Below are 26,602 nucleotides of genomic sequence, written 5' to 3' on the forward strand. Positions count from 1 at the left end.
GGAGTTAATCGTGATTAAATATCTGTGAGGTCTATTTTATTAATTATTTATTTATTTTTTTGGGTGAAAATGACTCATTTCCTTGCACCATATCACAGGGAAACGTGCAGCAGAGCCTCAGCTTGGAGAAGGACAGAGCGAGATTGTGTCTGTCTCTGGTCACCCACAGCAACAGGCGCTTTTGTATTTCAGCCACGTACTTTACAGTCCCACATTACAATGACTCATGAGATTTAAATGAAAAGGAAGAATAATGTGATTAGGAGTTAGAAGCTGCTGTTTGTGTCATCTCACATGGCTTTCGGTCTACTACTAGTGGAGAAATGGGAAAGATTTACACCTTAGGTATCTTTCATAAATCCTTATTATTCTGCCTGGATAGGAGGTTACGTGTGTGTGTGTGTGTGTGCTACGTTGTTGGACTACTCCTTTTTGTATGAATAGAAAAAACATTTCAAATCACTGGTTTCACCTTTTTGTTTTCCCACAAAAACACAACCCACACTTGAGAAAATGAGTAGCACAGCAGCTCCTCCAGCTGGTTACTCAGGAGCTACAAGCTAGCAATTGCTTGTTGAAGCCTCCCGCAATAATCTACAAGCTTTTAGTATGGAAATTTGGCTAAGGCGCTGCCATCTTGGATAAGTCAACTTTTCTTACTGCGCTTTATTTCTTTGATTACATTCATTACTACTTGCCGCGCTTTAGTATTGACTGGGGGAATATACACTTTACTTTACAAGCTTGATGTGAAGTTTATTGTGGATTTATTTTTTATTTTTTTTTGAGTAACAATATTTAGCATATACACCAGTTTGACAGCTATTTTGAGAGATTAAGCTGACCAGAAATATGAAAAGTAATATCTATTCACATTTCATTACATTCACGTTTGACATTTGTGAGGCCAAAATCTGGGAGAGGTTTAAATATAAAGCTCGCTACAGCAGATTTGATCAGATTGGACACACGTCTGTCCACTGACTTTTAATTGAACGCTGTCCCTTCCAATATGGCAGACGTGTTGCCGTATGAGTGGTTAGCCTGTCATAATAAAAGTCTTACATCTGGAACCTATTTTGTTTCGAGACAACACAATCTACATAAATATTATTTCTTTAAAATATCAAAGATTAATATGAAGCGCTATTAAGTCGATCGTGCGCATTTTAGTTGACAGCTTAAATAAACCACATTTCCCCTTGTGGATTAATAAAGTAATCGCTACTAAAGGTCATTTGTATTCAAATTGCTGGCTTCACTACACAGCGTTCAACTCTTCCCCTATTTTACCGAAACTGACCGGGATCACTGCCATTTTCATCCAATTACAGGTAATGCATGTTTTTTTAAAATGTTTCTCCCCTTTCCTTTCAATAATACACTGACGAGTTAATAATCTGTTTCTGAATTAAGATTATAGATTATAATTCACACGTTTGCTAGCTACCTTGCTTTATCATCCTGTCTCTAGCCATGCTAACCATCAGAGCTAATATTCGCCGCTTCTGCATTTTACACACAAAGAGATTGTATTAAAAAGATTATAAAATTGCATTTGGGGGTTTTATTTCATGAAAAATTAACCGTAGAAGTGACCGTGGCGATTTAAACCAGCTTTAGTATTCAATAAACACTCCATTTCATATGGTGTAGACTCACCGAACTAATTTCTCACTAGTAACTCACGTTATTGTCTTACAAATCTCCTTTTGGAGATTAAAAACGTTTAATATAATCGGTTTATTTTGATAATGCCGTAGTGCGATTGTTCTGGTTAACTCATTTGTTTATGTGGGATTATGATAACGTGTACTAAGCCGCTAGACCATCTGCGCATGCGCAAGGTTCCAGCGCTCTGTAGGTACATTGGGATCATTTCAGCTGATGTGAAATGTTGTGAAGCTTGAATCCACACAATTTGTGTACTAGAGGGTCCAACACACACACACACACACACACACACACACCTCTTTATTAAGAAATCCAAAGTAACACTTCATAGGGCCTCGATTTGTTCACAAAACCTTGTGGCATCTTGTTGGCATGGGTTCCTCTTCTTGGCATGGGTTCCTCTTCTTGGCATGGGTTCCTCTTTGTGGCATGGATTCCTCAAGCTGTTGGAAATATTCTTTGGAGTTTCTGATCCATGTTGACCTGATTGTATCACACAAATCTTTATACACACAAACTCCAAATCTCCAGTTCTACCACATACCAGTGACGTTCTACTGGATTCAGATCCAGTGACTCTAAAAAACTCTTTGTTGACCAGTCTGAGACCTCTGCTTTGTGTCATGTAGAAGAAGCCATTATTGAGGCCATGAAGGGATGCACATGGTCAGCAATGACACTCGAAAAGGATGTGGCATTCAAGCAACGAGTGATTGGTATCAACACGCCCAAAGTGTGCTATGAAATCCTTCACCTCACCATTACACCAGTTGACTCAAGTCAGGTCGGGTTCATGGAGTCATGCTGCCAAATTCTGAGCGTAGCAGTCGTATACCTCAGGCTACGTTTATCCGATCTTCGTCTGTCCAGTTGTGGTGATTCTGTGCCTCAGCTTTTCTGTTCTCATCTGCTTTTCTGCTCACCACAGTTGTACAGAGTAGTCATCCAAGCTTCGGTAGCCTTTCTGTCTCAACGAGGCGTTTCCGTCCACAGAACTGCCGCTTTAATTAATTTTTATTTATTTATTTAATTGTTCGACTCTTGCATCAAACTCTAGAGTGTGTTGTGTTTGAGATCTTTACTTCCTTTTCTTTTGACTATCTACTGTCTTTTGCTTGCTTTTTGGCTTACATTCTCTATCCTTCTTTTCATCCCCTTTTATTTTTTCTTTCATTCCATCTTTGTGCCTTTTCTTGTCTAAGATCATTTTCAAGATCAGTCATTCAGACCCTCTAGATGAGAGCTGGTATTCAGGAAATAAATCAGATTTGTTTTGCTGTGTGAATGAAACGTGCAGAGTAAAGGGTTCTCATCTTTTTCGTCTGTAGCTCCTCCTTTTTGTTTGATTGGCAGGATCGCAGTATCATAGACCTACTAGTCGGGTAAATACATCTCTGAATGTTTGTAACATCCTGTCAGCACTCCACACATTTTTATGTAGTCTTAGTTACTGGAATGTTTTGCTGATCATTTCTGTCACCTCCTTGTATTACAGATATGAGGCTGTATCTGTTTCTAGCTGTGACCCTGATGACCCTTCTCACCGAGGTGGTTCACGGGGCCGAGAAGAAGAAACTCCAAATTGGGATAAAGAAAAGAGTGGAAAACTGTCCCATCAAGTCCCGCAAGGGGGACGTACTGAACATGCACTACACCGTAGGTTTCTTCAGACTTTACAGTAGCCATCTTCAGAAGATAAATATCACGCTTGAAGAGAGTATAAGTGACTCCAAATTTGGCATGCCATATGAGAGTCCTTACCTCTTTTTAAAAAGTTCATGGACACCTAACCATCATATCTGTATGTGCTTGTAGATTTATTCCCCTTTTGCTGTTGGAACAAGCTCCACTTTTCTCCTCCAGGAAGCTTTCCATTAGATGTGGGGATTAGTGTACAATAAGATACAAGAGCATTAGTGAGATCAGACACTGGGAGTTCTGGGATTCAGTGAGTGTTCAGTGGGGTTGAAGGTCAGGGCTCTGTGCAGGACACTCCAGTTCTTCTACTCCACACTCCACTCCCTTTACGTCACATTTAGTGTGCAAAACATGTTAGTTCATGCTATGGTTTATTTTATAGCGATTATAAATGTTCCTATAATCGTTCCTTTACCAACCAACCAGTTTAAAACGCAACTCTTCATGTTAGAGATCCCAGAAAGTGCGAAGTCCTCGAATGCTTTCCCTTGGAAAACTTGCTTATAATAGCATACTGTAGCACTGACTCCTTCCATAAGGAGAAGTCACTAAAGCGAAGAGACTTCCAGCAACCGTTGGGGACTAGATGTGGGCGTGTCCAGCGACGTGTTTTTATGCAAATATGGAGCGACTAGAAATGGGAGAGAGCACCCACTGCTTCGCTTTTATCCCATATACCCTACAGAATTTTATATCCAAACTTCAGAATGCTTCATTTTAGGAGAAAGGAAAGATTTTGAATGCTAGTTGCGACACCCAGTGATAAACATTATTGCCATGGCAACCGGGAGTAGGAACGTCTTCGACTCGCAGGGATAAAATCACTGTGTGTGTGTGAACGTGGTATAAGTGTGTGAATGAGACGCATCTTAAAATGATTATTCGTTAGATTTAGTGGAAAGTCTGCTAGGCAAGCCCCTGGGAAGGAGCCGTTACTGTAGTAATGGTGGAACACTATGCTGTTATCTGTAGCGTATTCACACTGTTTGTTGAATAAAGACATTGTGATTTTGCGTACATGAATGTTCTTTACTCAAAGGGAAAGCTGGAAGACGGGACTGAATTTGACAGCAGCATCCCGAGGAATCAACCCTTCACCTTCACTCTGGGCACTGGACAAGTCATCAAGGGCTGGGACCAGGGGCTGCTGGGGTGAGTCCCGCTTCACTTCTACTTCGTCTGACCATTCATTCGGCTTGTTTCCTGTATGGACGCGAGTTGCTGATCTAAGCAAAGCGTCAGAATTTTATATGGAGGATTAAACAAGCTCTAAACTGACTGTCCCTTAGCGTTGGAGTGATTGGACAGCCGAATAAAGGCTCATCTCTTCCATGACCACATAACTAATCCCTAACCACTTCAAATGAATGAATAAATAAATAAATAATTTGATAAATATCTCCATTTGATCGTGTGACGTCTCTGTTTCTTGTCCTCAGAATGTGTGAGGGAGAGAAGAGGAAGCTGGTCATCCCTTCCGAGCTCGGTCAGTATATTACACTCCTCCTCATATCTGGACCTTAAAAACAAATCGATAGAAAGGTAGTCATGAAATTCCGGTACGATTCACGATTCCTTTTGCGGAAATCAGACGTGTCCTGACCACACCCTGTCATGTAAACACACATGGAAATCGGAGAGCAGCGAGGTGTTTGCATTTTATTGGAGCAGAAGAATGACACTGCAGTCCTGTATTTTCCTTCTGATCAGGAAGAGGATTGTCTTGGAGGAGATTTTTTATAATAAATATATATTACTCTTTTTTTCAGCATTTTCTATATCATGAAAAATTATTCATACTTCATTAATCTGTAAATCTATTATTTATTATCTATATACACCGATCAGGCATAACATTATGAACAGTGCCCGGTGAAGTGAATAAGACTGATGATCTCCTCATGGCACCTGTTAGTGGGTGGGATATATTAGGCAGCAAGTGAACATTTTGTCCTCAAAGTTGATGTGTTAGAAGCAGGAAAAATGGACAAGCGTAAGGATTTGAGCGAGTTTGACGAAGGGCCAAATCGTGATGGCTAGACCACTGGATCAGAGCATCTCCAAAACTGCAGCTCTTGTGGGGTGTTCCCGGTCTGCAGTGGTCAGTATCTATCAAAAGTGGTCCGATCCAACAGACGAGCTACTGTTGCTCAAACTTTTGAAGAAGTTAATGCTGGTTGTGATAGAAAGGTGTCAGAATACACAGTGCATGATGGGTCAGGGCTGTTTTAACAGTAAAAAAGGGGGACCGGCGCAAGGTTAGGCAGGTGTTCACAATGTTATGCCTGATCGGTGTTTCTATAGTGGTGATGTGGAACGTCCACGAAACAACAAAGTTCCTATTTTCGCTCTCAGCTCGACCCGCCACTCCCCTCAACAGCTTCTCTATTTTTCCTCCAGCTTTGTCACGAAGTTGATAAGATGATAAGAATCGGCTCGTCATGTTACTGAGGAAGCGCAAAACGCAACGTCCTCCGTGTTTCGATTTTCTGAAGGCGAAAGAGACACTGGAGACTCCTTCCATACATGTTAAATCAACATCAAACGGAAAGCTTTGCTATAATCACACGATTTGTCTTTACCTTGCTAACAGCCTCTCAGTTCTGCAACACTTCAACATCAAATCTGGACAAATCAGACATGTTCGTAAAAATACTGCATTTGAAATGATTTAGAACTTTGACCTGTGTGTGTCTTATGTAAAAATAAAATATGGTTAGAGACGCCCTTTTGAAAAAGCAGATTTAAATAGCAAAAGCAGCCAAGCATTGTAAGTGCAGTGTGTGTGAGTTTTGCAACTACAAGTTATGCAAACCAGTGTATTATTCACATTTATAACACTTGAACAGTATATAGTGTGTGTTAAACATCATCTGTCTCTTTGATGATAAATATATGGCTTGTCCCTGTGATAGATTTTTATAATGCTTATATATATATTTAAATCTCTTGACTTGTTTTTTCCCCTGCTGCACCTTAACAGGGTTTCAGTTTGATGATATTCTTAGACTCTGACCTACTAAACTAGCGTTTTGTTTAGACTATGAAGCAGTGCTGTATGTCACACTGCATAAAGACGATATAAAATGCAACCAGCATTATTGATGCACAGGATATTTTGCATGTATTTTGACATTTATGCTCTGTGTTTTAGGTTATGGTGACAGAGGGGCACCACCCAAAATCCCAGGTATGCATAATAAATATAGTACAATCTAAAATGATTACATATTTACCGCCACCTGATCACATTTACTGTACCACACTGTGTATCGCAGCATTTTATTTATTTATTTGTCGTTTTAAATATACCTCTGTCGTCCACTAGGTGGCGCCACACTCATCTTCGAAGTGGAGCTGTTGAGCATCGAGAGAAGATCCGATTTATAACGCGCAGCTTTAACCTGTACATGCACTGAGGAACAGCCAAATCGCTGCTGCTGATGCTGCTCTGGAGGCTATACGGTGGTTCAGAGATGATCAATCACGTACATGTAGATTCGATAAGAACGAGTTCAAACAAATAAAGAAACACCATCTCCGTCAGAGCCGGGATTGTTTCAGCACCATTCTTTATTTTCTTAACAATCTTACTACACACACTTGGATGTGAGAGTGCATACAGTACAGTATATCATTCCAGCAAACAGGGATTGTGTTTACTTCTGATCGTCCAAAATGTTCCGAGTTGAATTTGTTGAGTGGAATAAAAATTTTATGTACAAAAAAAAGTGATGTTTTTCTGTTTGTTATTCTTTTGAGCTATGACCAATATACTGCCGTGAAACATTTCACTCCGGACTCAAAGTCGTAGTGTTCGATCTGCATATATATGGAGCCTGGTTCAAACCCGGCGTTGGAAATAATAATAAAAAAAATGCACTCTCAAGGTATTGCTACAGTTCTGATTGAATTCGTTCAACTAGATATGGATATCCTTCTGTTTTCTAAGCATCCAGAAGCAACCTAGAGCACAAAGCAGAGGATTCGGTGTTGGTTATGTCCTAAAAACCTACTAAATGGAAAAATCTCAAACACGCAAAAAGCCCCGGTTTCCTTGTTCCCTCGTTTATAGTTTCAAAACACATCCATAACCTAAGACACTTCGTTTATATGAAACACTCGACTTGTCGTCTCTAATAGCTGCCGAAGCCCGTTTTAAAACAAGTGTTGGTTATAAAAGAAAAAATAAAATAAACGTTAGGTGAGAGCTACGTGGACAGTAAAAAAGCCGTAACCTAATTTTCTACTCAATTACAGATGCACAAAGCCATGTCCTATGGCACTTAGTGTTTAAGCGTACAAAACTGAAGAACACGAACCATTCCACAACACGTCCTGCCCCCTTACGGTATGTTTAAGCTAAAAAAAGGGACACTAGCACACACTCTATGGGAATAATATATTAAGGAAACAGTAGTGAAAGAAAGTAAGACAGTTGGAGTGATGTAACCTGCAGCTGAGATTGGCTTGGCTGAGCTCCTCGCTCGTCTCCGTTTGACACACTGTAGTGGAGTAGTACGGTCTGTGTGTCCTTCTCCACCGCGCACGGTTGGAGGAACTGGGTAACAGTAGAGGTGGTGGTGTTGTTGGAGGAGCTGGTGGGGGGTGGGGGCTCATGGAGTTATGTCCCCCTTCTTCTGTGGGGTGTTGAGCTTCTGCATCCCTCGAACCTTCTCCAACAGTGCAGCCACAAAGTCCTGCAGGAACATGTAACAGCTGGATGTAAGCAGGTTTGTTTTTTTCCTACCAAAATCCACATGTGCAGCTTTCAATTCCGTTTAAGAACCGGACACTGGTTTGAAGCATGCTGGCTTCATGGAAACCATATTGCAATAAAAATGATTGATGATAATCGACAGAATCGGTTAAAAAAAAAAAAAAAAAAAGGACAGCAGTTCCACCGTTTCAGGTTTAAGGACAGTACAGAAGTGTGTCAAGATATTATTATTAGTGATGTGGTCAGGAACTGCTTGCTGGCAGTGGCAATGAAAACTGTAATATAATTCTGCAGTAAACTACCATTACAAGTCAGTGTAATCCTTTTTGAAACAGGTTGTCGGCCATTTTCTTATGCTGTTTGAATACGTCCGAACGTGTCTGAGCGCTGACCGACACGGAAATTTGATCACATGACCATTTACATGATCTGTGTTGTTCATTAGAATGGGGTAAGATTTGACACATGTATAATCTTTTTAGGTTGATATATTCTTTATCTTTTTCTATTTCGTTGATTGTGTTTAAGCATTTTTGGCTGATAAATGTTCAGTGGTCCATATAACGTAAATGCAAAATAGAAACATATTCCAGTTCAGAACTATATAGTAGAAAATGTCAAATTTTCAGCATGTTACTGGTTCTCCCAGGACATCACACGTAATCAAGTGTTTACCTGAAATCAAATCTCTCACGTTCGTGGCTGAGTTACTTCACAATAAACTAGATTAGCGAATTTAGATCATTTAAGTCCGCGTGAATGAACATCATCGATATGGTTTTTTACATATGGACTTACGTCATTAGGTTTGTAACAGTCGACAAGCAGCATCTGGAAAAAAAGAACATTTAATTTATAACATTTGTAATAGAAATAAATAAACCAAATAATTTCTACAAGACTAACAGCCTGCTGCATAGACAATGAGGAAATTCAATTTCTAGAAAGAAATGAACATTGTGACGAAGCAGCCCTACAGAAATACTTAAACTCAAGATATAAATTTTAAATGTTATCCCTAATGAGCAAGACAGAGGTGACGTTGGTGAAGAAAAACTCTCTAAGACCTTGAGAAGAACAAGACTCTAAAGGAAACCCGTCCTAATCTCAGTGACACCAGATTATAAATGATTCCTGACTATAACAGTGGTCAAAAAGTGCCATCAAAAAAATGCCATCTCTGACACTGACAAGACAAACCTACTCATGTTAAAAGCAGCTGCACTTTTGGACCATATAGTACAGCGTTACAGAAAGGAAATGATTATTAAATCACATTATCCTTGTCACCCAGATAAGGATTTTGAGCCTGGTTCGAGTGAAGGGTCCTGTCTCATATCGTCTCAGAGCTTTTCATTGCCACCGTCGCCTCTGGCTTGCTCAGGGGCAGTGGTGGCTCAGCAGTGATAAGGCTCTGGGTTACTCATCAGAAGATCAGGCCCTGAACCTTCTCTTCCTAAGAACTGCTGCGATATGCAAAAAGAAAGACTGTGCTGTAATGTATATGAGACAAAATAGAGTCTTCTTCTGCATTAGGAATATATTGAAAGCGTATTATGCGTTGTGACAATATCCGCTGTTGAAAGTGCTAAACAAATAAAACTGAATTGAATTGAACTTCTATTCAAGGAAAATCTTTAGAGACATGAACCATTAAACCATTTCTGAATAAGCAGAACTTTCCCAGAGTAAATACTGACATTACTTTTGGGCTTAAGTTCGGCAAATCTGTCCTTTTAAAGGTGACCCTGAAACATACAGTGGAACCTCGGCGTAAAAATTAAATTCGTTCTTAAGGTTAAAATTTGTATTGTGAAACGAATTATCCCGCAAGAAATAATGTAAATGCAGATAATCCATTCCAGCCGCCCAAAAATATGACCAATACGAAGCGTATGTAAACTGTATGGCTGCTTACAAAGAACTGACCCAAGCCAAGCATTCCATGTCAAGGGTCCTCACAGGAAGTCGTGCCACCAAGCTTGGGCTAAAAATAGAACAGACCACCCACACCACCAATCTGTCAACAAAAAAACACCCGAAAAATCATCTAGCTTCTGAACGCATGCTGAAGGAAGCGTTGGTATCGTGGGTTGACTCTTTCCAAACAGCTTTCACTGACTGAAAACAAAAACGTAAACTTGATACGGTTGGCTTCGCTTTCCACTGATGCTAACAAGTTTTGAACGGCTCTTGGACGTACGCGCAACTTAGCCAGTGTCCGGTTTGTTTGTATGCCGAAAATACTTTGTATGCTGACGCAAAATCAAGGCGAACATTCGTAAGGCAGGGCATTCGTATGTACTGTACTTTTTGCCGTTTGTCTCCACACTTCTACACCTGAATACTGTAATGATTTACCCAGATGATCATGGGATCCCTTTCAAGTCTTTTCATCTGACCTTCTGCAGAGCTGCTTAGTACAACATGTAAGGTTACACCTACTTTACCAACACTATTGAGCTGACTTCAGGACAGATTGTGAAGGTTACAGTTTCTTCTCAGTTTTATCAGTATAGTAACCCAAATTCTAACCAGCGGTATTCTGAAATAACGTGAAATTAAATTCTAAATGCTGTCTGGAACAATAGCCTTCAGACCCCAAAGGCAGGAATAATGTCATGGCGGGTGGGTGGTATTTTTGACATAAAACGAGTGAAAATGTCAAATTAGCATTGGCATGCATGCGTATTCAGTAAGATCTTTGAAGCTAAGGAAGACGAATGTCTCAAAGGAACGAACCTTCACTCTGATGGCTCTCTCTACATCACTGGGAAGGTCTAGCAGCTCGTCCACATCGATCTCCAGCTCGGGCACTTCATCTTCCTGCAGTTAGAGAGAGCGGAACGTCTTAGAACATTTGGACAAAACGATTATATATAGTGCCAAAAAAAAGATACAGATATAGATTAGATATTCAGCCAAAAAAAAAAAAAGATTTGAAGAAGCATCTCCTCTGGGCAGTTATAAAAATATATTGTTGGTATAATAGCATTTTGTTGGTTCATTGAATAATTAATGTCTAGGGACAAATTACACAATCGAAGCTGTCTGGAAAGGTAAAGGCTCTAGTGTGCTGCCCAGGTCCATGTTTTGGTAATGGCTGGAACGTGACAAGGCTAAAAAGTCCAAGCAAATGTAATGTAATGCTAGTTAGCTAGGAATACAGACTTTAAAGCTTTTTGTTTGTTCCTTCTTATGCACCTTTCTCCAATCATGACAAACTGAATGATTGTCAAAGAGTGCCATTTCTCTTTCACCTCACGAATATATCGTTACACCCACCACTTTTAGCATCATTGTGCTTCATCTTCACCGGAGACACTGGCTTATTGTTTTCCGTCCTGCTACTCCTTTCAAGTGACTACTGGCTTCTCGCTTACCTTAATCATCATTAATCTGAGAGCATGTTGCGAAATCTTGCATTGTTGGGGTTCTACAAACTTTCTACTTGCATATTATTGAACCAAATGTCCAAATGTACTGACCAGGAAAGCTTTGTAGCTACTTCCATTCATGTGTACTTTAATAAATGTTGTCCTTGAGATATTTAGGAAGCTCCTTAACCTTCACATCTTTTATAATGACACATTATAGATAGATGATTATACAAATACCTGATATTACTTTATACATAAAGTTAAGACATTATTTGTGTACAGTCTATATGTTTCCTTCCGCTCAGTGTATATGATGGGTTTTCACTGCACTTTATTTTGATGTGTGTAGCATTCACTCAAGACTTTATGTGGTCAAAAGTATGTAAACACCTGACCATATATGGCACCCATACGTGGTTCGTCCCCAAACTTTTGCCACAAAGTTGTTAAAGCACAATGTGAGGAGTAAAATAACTCGAGTGTCCTGCACGGAGCCCTGACCTTCAACCCCGCTGCACAACGACTGCAAAATCTAATGGAAAGCTTTCTCAGAAGAAATGAGCTTACGATAACAGCAACAGATTAGTGACTAAATGAGGAATGGGATGTTTAACAAACACACATGGGTGTGATGATCAGGTGTCCACAAACTTGACTATACAGTGGGAAAAAAAAAAAAAGATAATCTTTCTTTTTGTGTGGTGACCCAAGTAGTGTTTTGCTTTTTTCCCCCCCTCCCTATACTGTGACCTAGCTGTATGAGATCATGTCTTAATTTAGTGTCCTACTTTGTTTTCCCTTCATGTGATGAAAAGTACATCCCCAGACTTTCCATAGCAGCGAATAAGCCAGTTCTCTACGGTCTTTGTCTCTGATTTCCTCCTAATACAAAACAGGATGGGCTAAAAACCAGTGTGTGTGACTCGATAGCCCTCATCCCCTTCCTGTCAACATAAAGGACACAACGTGTTCAGTGTGTTCCCTCCTTTCTGCAAACACAGCCAAATGACCCTGTCTTGGCTTTACAGTGTCATCAATAGCACTCTTCAACCCTATAGCTGGAGAAAATGTGATAGCGATGATGTCACAAATCTAATCATTAGCCATTTCCGCCATCTCTGCCTTTCACTCTTTGTTGAATCCGTAAGCTCTTTCATATCTGTGCCATTTCCTTTCCTTCTGAATCTTCACAGCTTTCAAGGACAGCTGTCATTGCACCTGGCTTTAAATCGCTGCCCATCACACACACACACACACACACACACACACCAGTTTCCCTCATGCTGTGCTACTGGGCATGATTCAGTTCAGTGTACAGTACATGGAGGAAAAGCTGAGAATGACATTGGGATGAGGAAAAAAATCTATTCTTGTACTTGCTTATTTTCCACAGTCTATTAATACACATAATTAGCTTGTCATGCGTTTAAGTTAAATTATAATACGTACTGCTTTTATGCCTAGCATGGAACTTGAGAGAACGATACAGCTTCAAACTGTGTGACTGTTTATATGATGGGCCGTGACATTTTAAATACATGTGATTTTTATACACACACACACACACACACACACACACACTGCCTAAACAGCCCTGACCCGTCCTGCACTGTGTATTCTGACAGCTTTCTAACAGAACCAGCATTAACTTCTTCAGCAGTTTGAGTAACAGTAGCTCGTCTGTTGGATCGGATCACACGGGCCAGCCTTCGCTCCCCACGTGCATCAGTGAGCCTCGGCCGCCCATGACCCTGTCTCCGGTTCACCACTGTTCCTTCCTTGGACCACTTTTGATAGATACTGACCACTGCAGACCGGGAACACCCCACAAGAGCTGCAGTTTTGGAGATGCTCTGATCCAGTGGTCTAGCCATCACAATTTGGCCCTTCATCAAACTCGCTCAAATCCTTACGCTTGTCCATTTTTTCTGCTTCTAACACATCAACTTTGAAAACAAAATGTTGACTTGCTGCCTAATATATCCCACCCACTAACTTTAAAAACATTGGGTTAGTTTTAAGTTTTAAAAAAATCCCTAAACAACTCTCAAATACACATGCACAAAAACACAGTACTTATGTAAATAAGACTAAAGATGAAGCTAGTTAGTTAGACTATGTTAAAGCCAGCTTTCTGCTAGTTACCTGCAGCTATTTTAGTGAAAAATAAAAACATTAGATGTACTTACATTATTACGGATCTTAACTTCCGTTCTAATGCCCTTTTACCCCACATCTCTTTTTTTTCCTAGCAAATGACTGTGATTGGCTAAACGAGTTTGACCGCTGTGACACCGATTACGTTTCCCTGTAAATCCCGGATGCTTCACTTCATTTGAAATAGCAAATATTGATATTACAATTTAGGGTTGATTGGTTTAAATGCAAAAGCAAATAAATAAATAAAATATATATATATATATATATATTTTATTTATTTCTCAGCTTCCCAGCTCCATATCACTTACTTTTGCATCTGAATATTAATGAATCTATTTGAATATTAATTAACATGCGGTTTTGTAATGTTACACAGTTCATGCAGAGAATTAGTTACATATAGCCACATTTTGCTTATTAGGATTATCACATGTAGACAAATTAAGCCTAAAGGTGAAAAATATCTCTGACTTGTTAGATGACTAAAGGCAGATCTTTATAATAATAAAAAATAATATTTTTTCTACAAATGTGCGAATATTAAGTTTTAAAAGACCTCAAACAGTGAAATTCATCCTAATAAAAATATATATTATACACACACAATGTTGGAATGTAGAAAATAAATCTCAGGAAGGAAGTTCCAAACAAAGCAATAGCATTATGGAGATCTGAATCAAAATCAAATCATCTGCAGCTTCGATATTCTCACCTCTGGATGCTTGATTTATTTTTTTCATAACAGTGCGAGTGAGAAATCAGAAAAGTAAGTGTGTGAGAGAGGAGTTTAGAAAGAAATCCCATTGAGCTGTTTTGCACCATATCACCGTTACGCCGATCTGGCCGGAGCTGCAGCTTAATGAGGCTCACACACTGCCTTTTACACGTAATGTGCTTTGTTGGAAACTGTGTTTTTAATCAATTAATGACCATAAAAGTTATTTACAGGGCTATTTCATCTAGCAGCATATTAACCTTCATACATACTGAAGCATTTTACTATATGTTATTTATAGCATGCAGTATGCATTACATCCTTTCCTGAAATTGTATAGTATTTGTTATTGTTTTTAAATAGGATCCGATCAGCGTGTGCAACGACCAACTCACCCACATCGCCGTTATTACAAAAGAGTCTAATTTGCTGTACCGTATAAAAGGAAATGAGTCATACCAGGCTGTAATGAGGGGAGCAGATATTTGCAGGCCAAATATCTTCCAAACCTTTACGGAGAAAAATTGAGGAAATACAAGGGACCGAGTTCAGAATTTAGTGCCCATGTACATTTTATTTGTTATTCCTTTAACCGGACTACATCTGACATTGAGTTCTCATTTGTTTTACTAAACCACAGAAACATTTCTGGGACCGGAGTAATTTTTCTGGATAGCTTCTCCTGCCAGATATCATTACTAATGAAATTACTGATTACATTTATTCATTCAGCAGGCGCTCGTATTCAAAGCAGTCGAGAAGCTGGCTTTGCACCAGGGCCCAGGAGTGATTTTCTGGAGATCTTGGGATTTATTTATTTATTTATTTAGTAATTACTTGCGTTAGAAATGTGATCGCTAAGCAACCACTGATGAACTCCTTGCCTCCAATTTTCAGGTTAACAGAAAAAGAACAAGTCTGGTTGCTGACCTGGATTTATAAGACAAAGATTACACAAGTGGACACAAATTGTCTTAATGCCCTTCAGCAATGCGCCTCGGAGATTTGAAAAGAACTGGCTGGGGTAATTGTATCAGATCAGTATCAAGTCTCGTCTGACACTCAGAGCTTTGAGAACTGTATAAGGCTATCAGTGCTGGCTGGTGCGATTATTACACTGGAGAGCTAAATTATCATATCTATCAACACCTCTGCAATGAAACTTTTAAAGCTGAGCAGTGTATTGTACCACAAGGTCTTGATTGATGGCATAATAAGAATGATGCAGGACAATGGTTGTATAATGGTCTACTGGCTTCATGCCATGTTTCTCTTCAATACCAAACACCCTTTCATACAAAAAACACTATCATACCGGCTAACTATATGCTCCTGAAATCTGTCCTTTTAAGGAACGTGTACGGCGGACAGTGTGAGATTTAGTCTACCTAGTTGTAACATTTTAAGAAACAAAACGTGAATAATCCATGAATGTAAGGGTTTATTACACACGCCTGTATATCATGTGCACATCTTCATTCACAGTGCGTTATGGATGCATCAGCAGAAGTATCAACCCAAATCGAGAGATTAATGACCAGCTTGATCACTGACTGCCACTCACTGTATAAGCTGCATAAACCTACAGTCTGGGCTTGAAAGAAATCAGCCCCAGCCTTCTTCCCCACTTCTTTGTTTTTCATTGTTGCTGCTGCTGCTCTCGATCACACAAAAGAAAAAAGAAAAAAAAAAACCCCACAAAGACGCTTACCGCAGCGTTCATGACTAAACAAAAAGGATCATGAGCTTCTAAATTGAGTCAAAATAAGCTCTTTGTGTTGTATAAGAATAAAAACATATTCTTCGCTGAAAGGTCAGGTGCTTACCTGGGATAGGGAGGGAGAGTTATCTAAGGAGTACCACAAGGCACAGGGCCCAGCAGCATGGTTAAAGGTCTTACACAAGCACACAAGAAAAATGAATATGAGTTCAAAAGTGCAGAACAGTGAGAACAATGCTCTGTTCATGATAATAATCTGGGTCGGAGTTGTTCGCCCACTATTTTCACCATGCTTTGCATATCCGAACAGATGACATCATCTCTGGCTGCAGGGGGGACTTCTTAAAAATCCACAGGCCAGCAGAATCTCTAGCTTAATGAGCACGTGCGTAATAAACGATGATTTTCCTGATAAATCCATCCAAGTATAAAGGGTTAAGGTGACTGTTTTAGCTTACTGACTTAACTAGAAGAGCTGCGTGGACAAAAAAAAAATATATGAATGTGGGGAAAGAGTTTAACTGTAGATAGGTAGCACTGTGATGTAATTATGATAGAAGGTCTGGTCTGGATATTCTGAATGATGATCCAGGCAGCATCATCGTTTTGTTCATCACCTGCATGGTCACCTTTGTTTTATGGCTTTGTCTGGAGTTGCACGTCGCCACGCCCTTCCATGTAGCTCCAAATAACAGAACCGGTAAATAAAAAAATATATATATCACAAATAATCACATTAAGGACAATATTTCTGTTGATAGAGATGCAATGACAGAACATTTGACCATGAATTCGATATGACAAGCAGACGCGACAGTGTGAAAGGACACGACTGAGGATGCTTACAACAAAGGATTCACACAGTGCCAAAGTGATGCTGCTCGGTGCAATCGGTTCCTACCTCGCAGTCGTACAAATTCATTAACTGGCTAACTATCCACTCCTCCAAATTCAGCCTCCTCCTCAGCTCCTTTCGGTCGTATTTCACCGTCACGCGTCCTTGTTTCTGGGGAACTTCTTCCTCGGTACCGGGAGGCGTCTGGAAATAGACCCGGGGCTGAGCGCTTGATTCCGGGCTCGTTACCGCCGCCATTGTCCGTGTGAACTCGACAAGCTTTTAACAAAATCGCGGCCGAAAATTCAAAAGATCGATTACTTGCACTCGCCGTGTCGGTTTAAGCACAGCGCAATTAATCAATTAATCAATCAATCAGTTCATCGATGTTTTTACTTCTCTTCTTCTACCATGTGCATCACCACCATCTTCCCATTTGCACACCGGCTCTAGTACAAATCCAGGAGAACGGCTCCCTCTTGAAAACGAGTGGCGTGTGTTTCTATCGTGTGCCCACGAAGAGAAAGATTAATTCGCCGGCGAAGTGCTGGACATGTGAAAGTCCATCTTGCAGGATCCGGCTCGTGGTGTCTCAGCTCGCGTCTTGTGGGCGCCTCCAAGTGACTGTGCGACACTCCAAAAAAAATGATCACTTAAACTAATGTTCAGGTTCTACACGACTTGTATACATCTTTCGGTGATCAAATATGAGCATTTGTGTAATATCTCGTTTAAGCACGTTTTATTTATTATTATAATTATTTTTAAAATGTTTCCTTAGCCACTTAACGGCCCCCCCCCTCTGCTTTGCTCTCTTTGGTTTCTTCCACCAAATCCAATTTTTTCCCTTGTCTGCTCTCATCCATGGCGCGCCGCTAAACCCCTCTTAGCTTTCTTTCAATCAAATTTACATCGTGTTAGCAGGTTAAACTTCATTTAACTCACTGAATAGATGACTAACCTTCTACTCTTGGTTGGTTTTTTTTCACTAGACTGTGATATGGATCATTGTTTTACTAAACCCAGTGTTCTCTATCTGGGCATCACAGTCTGAAAGCTCAGCTTTTCTTCATGGAGCTGTTAGTGTAGAAATTAGACAGAAAGAAATATAATATATGCAATATTAAACATGATCTGGCATTAAACCAAGTGATGGACCTAGGAACAAATATTTGATTCACACTGTAGTCTCTCGATACTTTTTCTTTTTAAACAATAGTTAGCAGTCTTTGTCAGGATCGATGATATTCTCACAAGTAGATTTTCATTTATATAAATTATGATCCATCTAATTAAACATGTATATAATTGCATACTTCATCAACAAACCCCCCCCCCCCCCCCCCGAATATCTTGTTGGATGATGTTATAATTAAAGTCTTATACTGCGAGACAGACATTTACACAACGGCTTGTTGGATTATCGTTTATTTACTTATCCTTTAATCCCTTAATATGCCATTTTCAGTATAAAATCTATTATAAATATTTTTAATAGTGATTAACAATTTGAGAAATTGCTTTCATTTAGGCATAGGGTTGCATATAAATGAGTTAATGCATTTCTACAGTAGTTCACAAGCATAATACAAAACGTGTGCACATAAACTAATCTGAATATACATTTCGAGTCACAGAGTTGAGTAGAATTATAAAAGAAATATGCCCAATATTGCTGTGTTTGAACAGTTTTATGACAAAAGATTAAGAGTAGACATAGTAAAGTAAAATAAAATTTCAGACATCAATATAAAAATCTAAAAAAATAAAAATAAAAAATGAATGACACGACCAAAATAACTATTTAACTTAGTACTTTTAAGAAGCACCAAGTGAGTACATTAGCAGATGTTTCTCAATACCGTGCCTTGAAGAAGTATTCACCGCTTTCCACATTGTTTAGTGATACAAGCCGGAACTGAAATGACTTATTAGTTGTTCTCAGACTAATCCCCTCTTTATCCAGCCTCTAGCTCTAGGCGTCTCGGTTATGCTATATTAGTGATGAACAATTGGCATATTTTGTCTAACCAAACCATGACTGATATATTTCTAGAAATTGTTTAGCTCTATATTTATATTGAGATCATATGACACTTTATTTACCAAGAGTTCAGAGCCGTTCAATCATTTTGTGCCTTCTAAGAATTTACTGAGAGGTTTCTCAGCAAATAGGGGTAAATACTTATGCAATCATTATTTTTTGGTAAATGTTTTTTCTAAACTATATAGGTCCCTATCCTCACCTCAATATTATAGACTATTTCATGTAGATTTTTGACATTCACTTGTGACATTCATTTGTGACTTCTAAAAATTAATTGATGGGTTTCAGAGCAAGTGGGGGTGAATACTTCTGCAATCGTGGCCTTTATTTTTTTTTGTAAGTAATTTTGGAACTGAAGATATGAGAATACACAATTATGGGGTGAATATGTGAAACTATACACCAATCAGGCATAACACTGAGCAGAGAATAAAACTGATGATCTCCTCATCATGGCACCTGTTAGTGGGTGGGATATATTAGACAGCAAGTAAACATTTTGTCCTCAAAGTTGATGTGTTAGAAGCAGGAAAAATGGACAAGCGTAAGGATTTGAAAGAGTTTGATCAAAAAGGGCCAAATTGTGATGGCTAGACCACTGGATCAGAGCATCTCCAAATCTGCAGCTCTTGTGGGGTGTTCCCGGTCTGCAGTGGTCAGTAACTATCAAAAGTGGTCCAAGGAAGGAACAGTGGTGAACCGGCGACAGGGTCATGGGCGGCCGAGGCTCAGTGATGCGTGTGGGGAGCGAAGGCTGGCCCATGTGATCCGATCCAACAGACGAGCTACTGTTGCTCAAACTGCTGAAGAAGGTAATGCTGGTTCTGTTAGAAAGCTGTCAGAATACACAGTGCAGGACGGGTCAGGGCTGTTTTGGCAGCAAAAGGGGAACCAACACAATATTAGGCAGGCAGTCATAATGTTATGCCTGATTGGTGTACACAGACAATACCACAACAGCTAGAATAATTATTCAAGTACACTGCAGTTACTTTCTGGATTCTCCATCAGGTTCTGTATATATTAGCGTGGGGTGAAATATTTTCCAAAGACAAAAATATATTACTCCTGTGCCAGTGAAGGAGCACTGACAGCAAGTCAATAGAGTCTGTCAAAAAAAAAAACGTGTGATGTAGTCAGAGCAAATTCAAAACAGTCCAAAACACACACACACACACACACACATGCACACACACCCCTCATTCCCACTCCTCAAGTCTTTGTTCTCTGTGTGTGAAAATCAACCAGATGCAGACAGTTCTTTCCCTAAGGACAAAGGACTTGGATAAAAAGATGGCCACTCTGGGGCTTGGCTGAGAGCCTGAGGCTGGAGACTAACCTTTATATGACTAGACCTAATGCTGAGTGGTTGCTTCGGCAATGTGTGAATCCCGCTAACTTTCCAGACAAGTAGAATAGAAAAGAACCTGAAAAATAGTCTTCACTAAATGGTGTGTGTGCGTGTGTGTTGAAAAATCTGTGTGTAGTTGTAGAACAGTACATAGTGGCAATTGCACTGGGGGAAAAGCATATTGCTTTCAAATTTAATTTCTCACAGTCCATGATGGACGAGCAAGAATTATTGCATAAAGCGGCACAATCGAGTAAGTCTACTGTATCTACACCCAATATTCTGTCATTGTCTGCGAGAGACGAAGACAAGACAAGGTTCATTTGCATGTGAGACAAAGCAGATTGATTTCTAGATCTGGTTGACTATCTGAGGCTGAAGCAAATATTCTTTATATGGCTTTAGATGGCTCCCTGTGGAGAGCAGCTCTGCATCTATGGTCATTATGCACCGGCTCGGCACGACGGCTGAAACGAACACTTACGATCAGTTGGGAAGCTCGAAGGTGCTACAGAGGAGAATGCGTTTTTATTTTGTAGGCTACTCCAGTTGTATTGACAATTCTGACTAGGGAAATGACAACCCTTGAGAAATGTGTTCCAGGGATAGAAACACTGTTAAAGGCTTGGGGGAATTTATGTGGCACTGCAGAGACAGGCTTGCCAGATACCAATTACTTTTTCTCTGGAGTGCTAGTCTCAAAAAAAAAAAAAAAAAACAGACAGCCTCTAGGTACTACAACCAAACTGCTAGACAGAAATGGTGTAGATAAAGCTCAGAAACCAAGCGCTGAAAGTCTGTATCCTTAAAATATAAAAGAGAAAGCGTGATAAAGTGAACATAAATGAAGACAAATGCAAAATGTGAATTTTTAAAAATGCCCTCTATTCACACTGTGAAATAAAAAAACGCCATATCTGAATAATCTCATCAATACTTTTATTAAAAAAAAGCTAAATAATATTTATTGATTTAATTTTATTATCCTTTACTTTTTTCTATATCCTTTTGATAGAAGAATTTCGGCGAGAATCAAGGGGAAGGTGTACAAGACAGTGGTGAGACCGGCTGAGGAAGAGACAGGAGTCAGAGCTGGTGGTAGCAGAGCTGAAGATGTTGAGGTTCTCTTTGGGAGTGACACGATCGGACAGGATCAGGAACGAGTACATCAGAGGGACAGCTCACGTTGGACATTTGTGGGGACAGAGTTAGGGAGAGGACAGATTAAGATGGTTTGGACATGTTCAGAGGAGGGAGAGTGAGTATATTGGTAGGAGAATGTTGGACATGGAGCTGCCAGGCAGGAGGCAAAGAGGAAGGCCAAAGAGGAGGTATATGGATGTAATAAATGAGGATATGAAACTAGTAGGTTCAAGTGTTAAGGATGCAGAAGATAGGGATAGGTGGAGAGAGATGATTCGCTGTGGAGACCCCTGAAGGGAAAAGCCGAGAAAAGAAGAAGGAGAAGACTTTTTACTATATCCTTATAGAAATACATCACTCTCCCTCTCTCTGACGCTCTTCTCTTCACTCCTTGCCGACCTGTCTTCCTCGATCCGTGTTTCCAAACAAAATCATTCCGAAGCCTCTTTTACTAAAAGATGGTGACGAGGCCAAAAACACGACTCCTGAGTAGTCTTTCAGCAGATTTTCTGAAAATTCTGAAATTTCATCATCCCGTGTCGAATGTGTGTTTTGAAATCGGCGGAGGATTTTGAAGCGTGAAGATTTGGTGTGAAAGCATTGGAAAATGATTCCACAGTTTGTTTTTCACAATATGGACGCCGACTGTGTGATGAGTTTTTGACGTGATAGCAATCGGAGAAGAAAAAAACCCCACTAATTTGCATTTTATTTAATGTGTAAGAAATAAAATGTTAATGTAATAAATGTGAACGTTTACAATCACTTTTCTCACGAGACTAGTGCGAGGTAAAGGTCATGTTTGATGAACAGGATCCTCGTTGTTGTCGACTGATTACCGCTCGCGCTGGCATCCATGCTAAAGTCGTTGTCGATTAATTATTCTGTCATTAAGCATTTATCCGTTTTGCATCATGTCACAGATCATGTGATAGCAGGTATTCATATTTTTTATGAACTAAATTCATTAGGCTGATGCTGGTTTCATTATAGGAACATATCACAAAAACAAAAACCTTTCACTGGGAGTCACTGGAATTGAAAAGCGCTGTGCAATTAAAACGTTTTTAGACATCACATCAGACCAGTTTTTCAGAAACATTTCTGATCCGGCTTCTTATTTGCAGAGCAGACAGAAAAGATAGACAAGATCAGGGGGTTAATAAAATATTCCTACACCATTTCTCTAATTTCTGTTAGAAAAATTTGGGTCACAGTTAGATTTTTTTCCCCCTGCACTTTTTGGATATTTTCCCAGGGGGACACTTTTCACAAGAGAAATTAAATCCATTTTAAATGGATGTGCTTTACTTTCTTCACAGCCTTCCAGGCCCCCAAAATGAAAATTTAATGACGCGTCTAACAAAAGGGCAGAGTGCTTTGTTTTAGAGTGAAGAAGATCCAAAATGTGGGAAGCAAAGCAAGATTCTGTTTAATACTTCTTAAATTTATGGTATGCGTAAATAGGTAGAATTAATAGCTGCAGGATGAATAGCAATGAACATAAGGAATCAATCATTATGTATATATAAGGTGAATGTAAGCAGCTCTGGAAGAGAGGGCCTGCAAAATCCCTGTAAGACAATTTACCCTGATTCACATGTTTAAAAAATATTTTGGTTTGTGGAGTATGGAACCTTTGATGAATATAAATATTTAAAAATTAATATAAACACAAAACTAGCATAGAAATAGCATTCAGGCAACTTGAAAATGAATATATGACCTGAAATGTGACATGATCTAAATAATAAGTGATAAATCAAACCACAGTGATAATTAATTGTGTGAAGGGAAAGCAGGTGAAAACAAATGAATCATGTAGGAAAAAAATATGAAATAAGAAAAGCCTGAATTGTCTAAAATGTGAACATTTATATAAGAATAATCAAATTCATTTTGGAGTAAAAAAAAATTCAGGTGTAACATTGTGAGCAGTGAGAGGTGAAGTGAATAACACTGATTATCTCCTCATCATGGCACCTGTTAGTGGGTGATGTGTTAGAAGCAGGAAAAATGGACAAGCGTAAGGATTTGAGCGAGTCTGACGAAGGGCCAAATTGTGATGGCTAGACCACTGGATCAGAGCATCTCCAAAACTGCAGCTCTTGTGGGGTGTTCCCGGTCTGCAGTGGTCAGTATCTATCAAAAGTGGTCCAAGGAAGGAACAGTGGTGAACCGGCGTCAGGGTCATGGGCGGCCGAGGCTCATTGATGCACGTGGGGAGAGAAGGCTGGCCCGTGTGATCCGATCCAACAGACGAGCTACTGTTGCTCAAACTGCTGAAGAAGTTAATGCTGGTTCTGATAGAAAGGGTTCAGTGCATGATGGGTCAGGGCTGTTTTGGCAGGAAAAGGGCGACCAACACAATATTAGGCAGGCGATCATAATGTTATGCCTGATTAGTGTAGTTATTAGGATGTTGGAGCTCTCCTGATTTAGTAGCTCAGTGATTCACCAGCAGGTGGCAGTATATGATCAGTATATCTTCGCTAGTCTGTGCCTTTTTATGCAGGTTTTCAAGATTTCATTGCACAAATAAACGTGGGTGAAGATATCAAAAAAATTCCAAAAAGCCAAAAAAACAAATAAAATCTGCTCAATCCAAGTGAGCATGAGTATAGATGAAATTAATAGCATGTGCTTTTCATATTAAAAGCATTGAAGCAGTGTAAAAACAGTGGTTGGAACATGCCAAGCACACAATATCAGCTCTGTAATGATCAAACACAACCATAAAATGCACAAATATGGCTTTCTTCTCTGTCTCTCTTTCCAGCACTTCATATTAGCAATATGCTCTTCTGTTGCAGAGGCCCAAAATGAAACCCCAGCTAAAGAAAGTCTGCTAATGCGGCATGTAATTGGCCCGATGGCCCTTGTGTGCTATTCGGCATCTTCGGATTATGAGCTCTGCGCCCTGCAGCGCTCTCTATCATGTGTCGCTCCTCCTTACTCCTGCTGTAAGAAAACCAAGCACACCAGACATGAGTTCAGGAGTGTTTTTTAATGGATAACATCTAGACTAGTTGTTCCTTGAGCAATAGAATAGAAACAATAAAAATCCCCAGAGAATCCAAGTGCATTCCGACAATTTAGCCAGAGTGTATAAATGTTGAGTATCTGCACCCAAGTGGCTTTAAATGGAGTATCGTGGCAGACATCTTAACCAACAGCTTGATCTATGTATAAAGTCTTTAGCTGGGGAAGACGGAAGAGGATGCTTGATGAAGTAATAAATTTAGCGCTTCAAGACTTTTAACATCGGCCTATCTTTTATCTTTAGCCTTTAACTGACTAAGAGGCTAAAGGGTGTTTGCAGGGCTAAATGATGAAGTATAAACATCTTCCTAACGGTACTCTGCATTAGGAAACTGATATCATTATTTTATTAATTAATTCATTTATTTTTTGCAGTGACAGAATGATCCCTGAAGTGTATGATGTGATACTGAATCAGAAAGGTAAAGTGATGGCTCAGTGCTTTGTTCATTAATCCAGGCTCAAGCTACAAAAAATAAAAAAGAAAGATGAAGTTAAAACCTCCAGTGTTGGTTTGCAGGGCGACTGAATCATTTCCACCCTGAAGTGACACTATGTGATGACTAACTCGCTTGAGCTAGTGATTCATGAAACAAGCGCCCATTTTCCGCCTCTCCTCCCACCTCCATTTTATTTTCTCCATCTCTCTAATTCCACTTCTGCTTTTCATGCTTAGATGTTTCACAGACCTGACAGACACGGAGAGAAACGCTGCATATGTTACCCACCCCACCCCACCCTTGCTCGTTAACGTCAGAAAAAGCAAGGAAATCGAATGGAAAAAAAAAAATGTTCATTTAATAATTAAACAGTGTGCATTTTATATTTTGATATGTTACAAGAACATTAATATTCCAGATGGAGGACAAGATCACGGACATCGGGATGCACCTTAGGCCTTTCTGTAAACGGAATATGAGAGGTGTTTTGCTGTAACATAAGACGCCGCTGATCCATGATGCTTAATCACGTCAGTCGTGCCAATATCAATGATGTCACCTGCCATTCAAACCGGACATTCACGTGTCCGAAGCGCAGTGCTGGGGTCTAACATATGAGGGACGACAGCGGTAATGTGTGCAGAGCAAAACTGATCTCAAGTGACAGCTAATGTGTGTGTGAGAGCACACTCATTGGAAGCTGACCCTTTAACCAAGGCTCCAGTGATTGATGGCACTAAATTGCAGTTACAGTGTCTATCAGCCCAGCTGCTTTTCTCCCCCCCGATCTGAAAATAGAGCTGGCGATTGCTCAAGCTCTCCCAGGGCAAAAACAATGGCCTTCTAATTTGTTATCTTTCAAGTGCCTTCTGCCTGAATGTCTCTATCCTCCAGTGAGTCAGACGTTTTCCAGGAAAATAGTGAGACATAAGAATAGAAACTCTTACCGGGGTATTTTTGGAAATCTAAAGGCTAATAATAATAATTTTGGTCTAATTTTAATATATTTGATATTTATTACAATTGCTGGGGGATTGGCAGATTGGTTTTCTTGATTGTTGCAGTATTTTTTAATTGAAAACTACTTAAATGAGCAAAATCTGCAAAGTTCCTTCAAATATCACAGTTTTTGCTTGATCTTGTGTTCATTTCGGCGATCACAAAACCGACAGAATCCTGGAAGGACTGTTACTGCAAACCACATGATACCCGACTTCGCAGAAGGTGTTGATTCATTTTCTACAACAGTAGTAATCATTTTTTCCACAGGTTTATATTAAAACGTTCATTCTAATACATAGTTTCTATAGTAAGAGCTTACACACGGTCTCGTATGAAGGATCCATCCATTTTCTATACCTGCTTTATTCCTAATTAGGGTCACAGGGATCTGCTGGAGCCTATCCCAGCACACATTGGGTAGGCTCGAAAGGCAGGGGTACACCCTGGACAGGTCACCAGTCTATCACAGGGCTACACATATAGACAGACAACCACACACACACACACTCACTCACGGGCAATTTAGAATTACCAATCAACCTAATGTACATGTTTTTGGACTGTGGGAGGAAACCGGAGTACCCGGAGTAAACCCACACAGGCGCGGGGAGAACGTGCAAACTCCACACAGAAAGACCCCCGCCTGTTCAAACCCGGGATTTGGACCCAGGACCT

At 39.8% G+C, this 26,602-nt stretch overlaps 2 protein-coding genes across 3 annotated transcripts; one reads left to right on the plus strand and one right to left on the minus strand.

Annotated features, from left to right (window-relative positions):
* Positions 1-1,174: 1,174 nt before the first annotated feature.
* fkbp2 (FKBP prolyl isomerase 2) lies at positions 1,175-7,103 on the plus strand. 2 transcript variants are annotated; one of them, XM_058415700.1, is made up of 7 exons: positions 1,239-1,334; positions 3,003-3,056; positions 3,170-3,330; positions 4,412-4,524; positions 4,812-4,858; positions 6,527-6,562; positions 6,701-7,103. In XM_058415700.1, the coding sequence occupies exons 3-7, from the start codon at positions 3,172-3,174 to the stop codon at positions 6,760-6,762; spliced, it is 417 nt and encodes a 138-aa protein (XP_058271683.1). In that variant the 5' UTR covers positions 1,239-1,334; positions 3,003-3,056; positions 3,170-3,171; the 3' UTR covers positions 6,763-7,103. The 2 variants fall into 2 exon arrangements, with proteins under 2 accessions (XP_058271682.1, XP_058271683.1); XM_058415699.1 differs by lacking the exon at positions 3,003-3,056 and having other exon boundaries at positions 1,175-1,334.
* Positions 6,928-17,519, minus strand: ppp1r14ba (protein phosphatase 1, regulatory (inhibitor) subunit 14Ba). Its single transcript, XM_058415701.1, has 4 exons — positions 16,969-17,519; positions 10,835-10,918; positions 8,891-8,923; positions 6,928-8,072 (listed from the first exon to the last, which is right to left on the minus strand). Exons 1-4 carry the CDS (start codon positions 17,158-17,160, stop codon positions 7,989-7,991), a joined length of 393 nt encoding a protein of 130 aa, XP_058271684.1. The 5' UTR covers positions 17,161-17,519; the 3' UTR covers positions 6,928-7,988.
* Positions 17,520-26,602: the final 9,083 nt, after the last annotated feature.

The sequence above is a fragment of the Hemibagrus wyckioides genome, linkage group LG18 (genome assembly GCF_019097595.1).
Source record: "Hemibagrus wyckioides isolate EC202008001 linkage group LG18, SWU_Hwy_1.0, whole genome shotgun sequence".
Lineage (NCBI taxonomy): Eukaryota > Metazoa > Chordata > Actinopteri > Siluriformes > Bagridae > Hemibagrus > Hemibagrus wyckioides.

Bases quoted from the DNA above. Each gene is read 5' to 3' on its own strand.
- fkbp2 (XM_058415699.1), top strand. From the start codon at position 3,172: ATGAGGCTGTATCTGTTTCTAGCTGTGACCCTGATGACCCTTCTCACC. The intron at 4,525-4,811 runs GTGAGTCCCGCT...TCTTGTCCTCAG, and splicing joins TGGGACCAGGGGCTGCTGGG to AATGTGTGAGGGAGAGAAGA. The intron at 6,563-6,700 runs GTATGCATAATA...GTCGTCCACTAG, and splicing joins GGCACCACCCAAAATCCCAG to GTGGCGCCACACTCATCTTC.
- ppp1r14ba (XM_058415701.1), bottom strand. From the start codon at position 17,160: ATGGCGGCGGTAACGAGCCCGGAATCAAGCGCTCAGCCCCGGGTCTAT. The intron at 8,924-10,834 runs GTTCGTTCCTTT...CTTTTTTTCCAG, and splicing joins AGAGAGCCATCAGAGTGAAG to ATGCTGCTTGTCGACTGTTA. The intron at 8,073-8,890 runs GTAAGTCCATAT...ATGTTCCTGCAG, and splicing joins ACTGTTACAAACCTAATGAC to GACTTTGTGGCTGCACTGTT.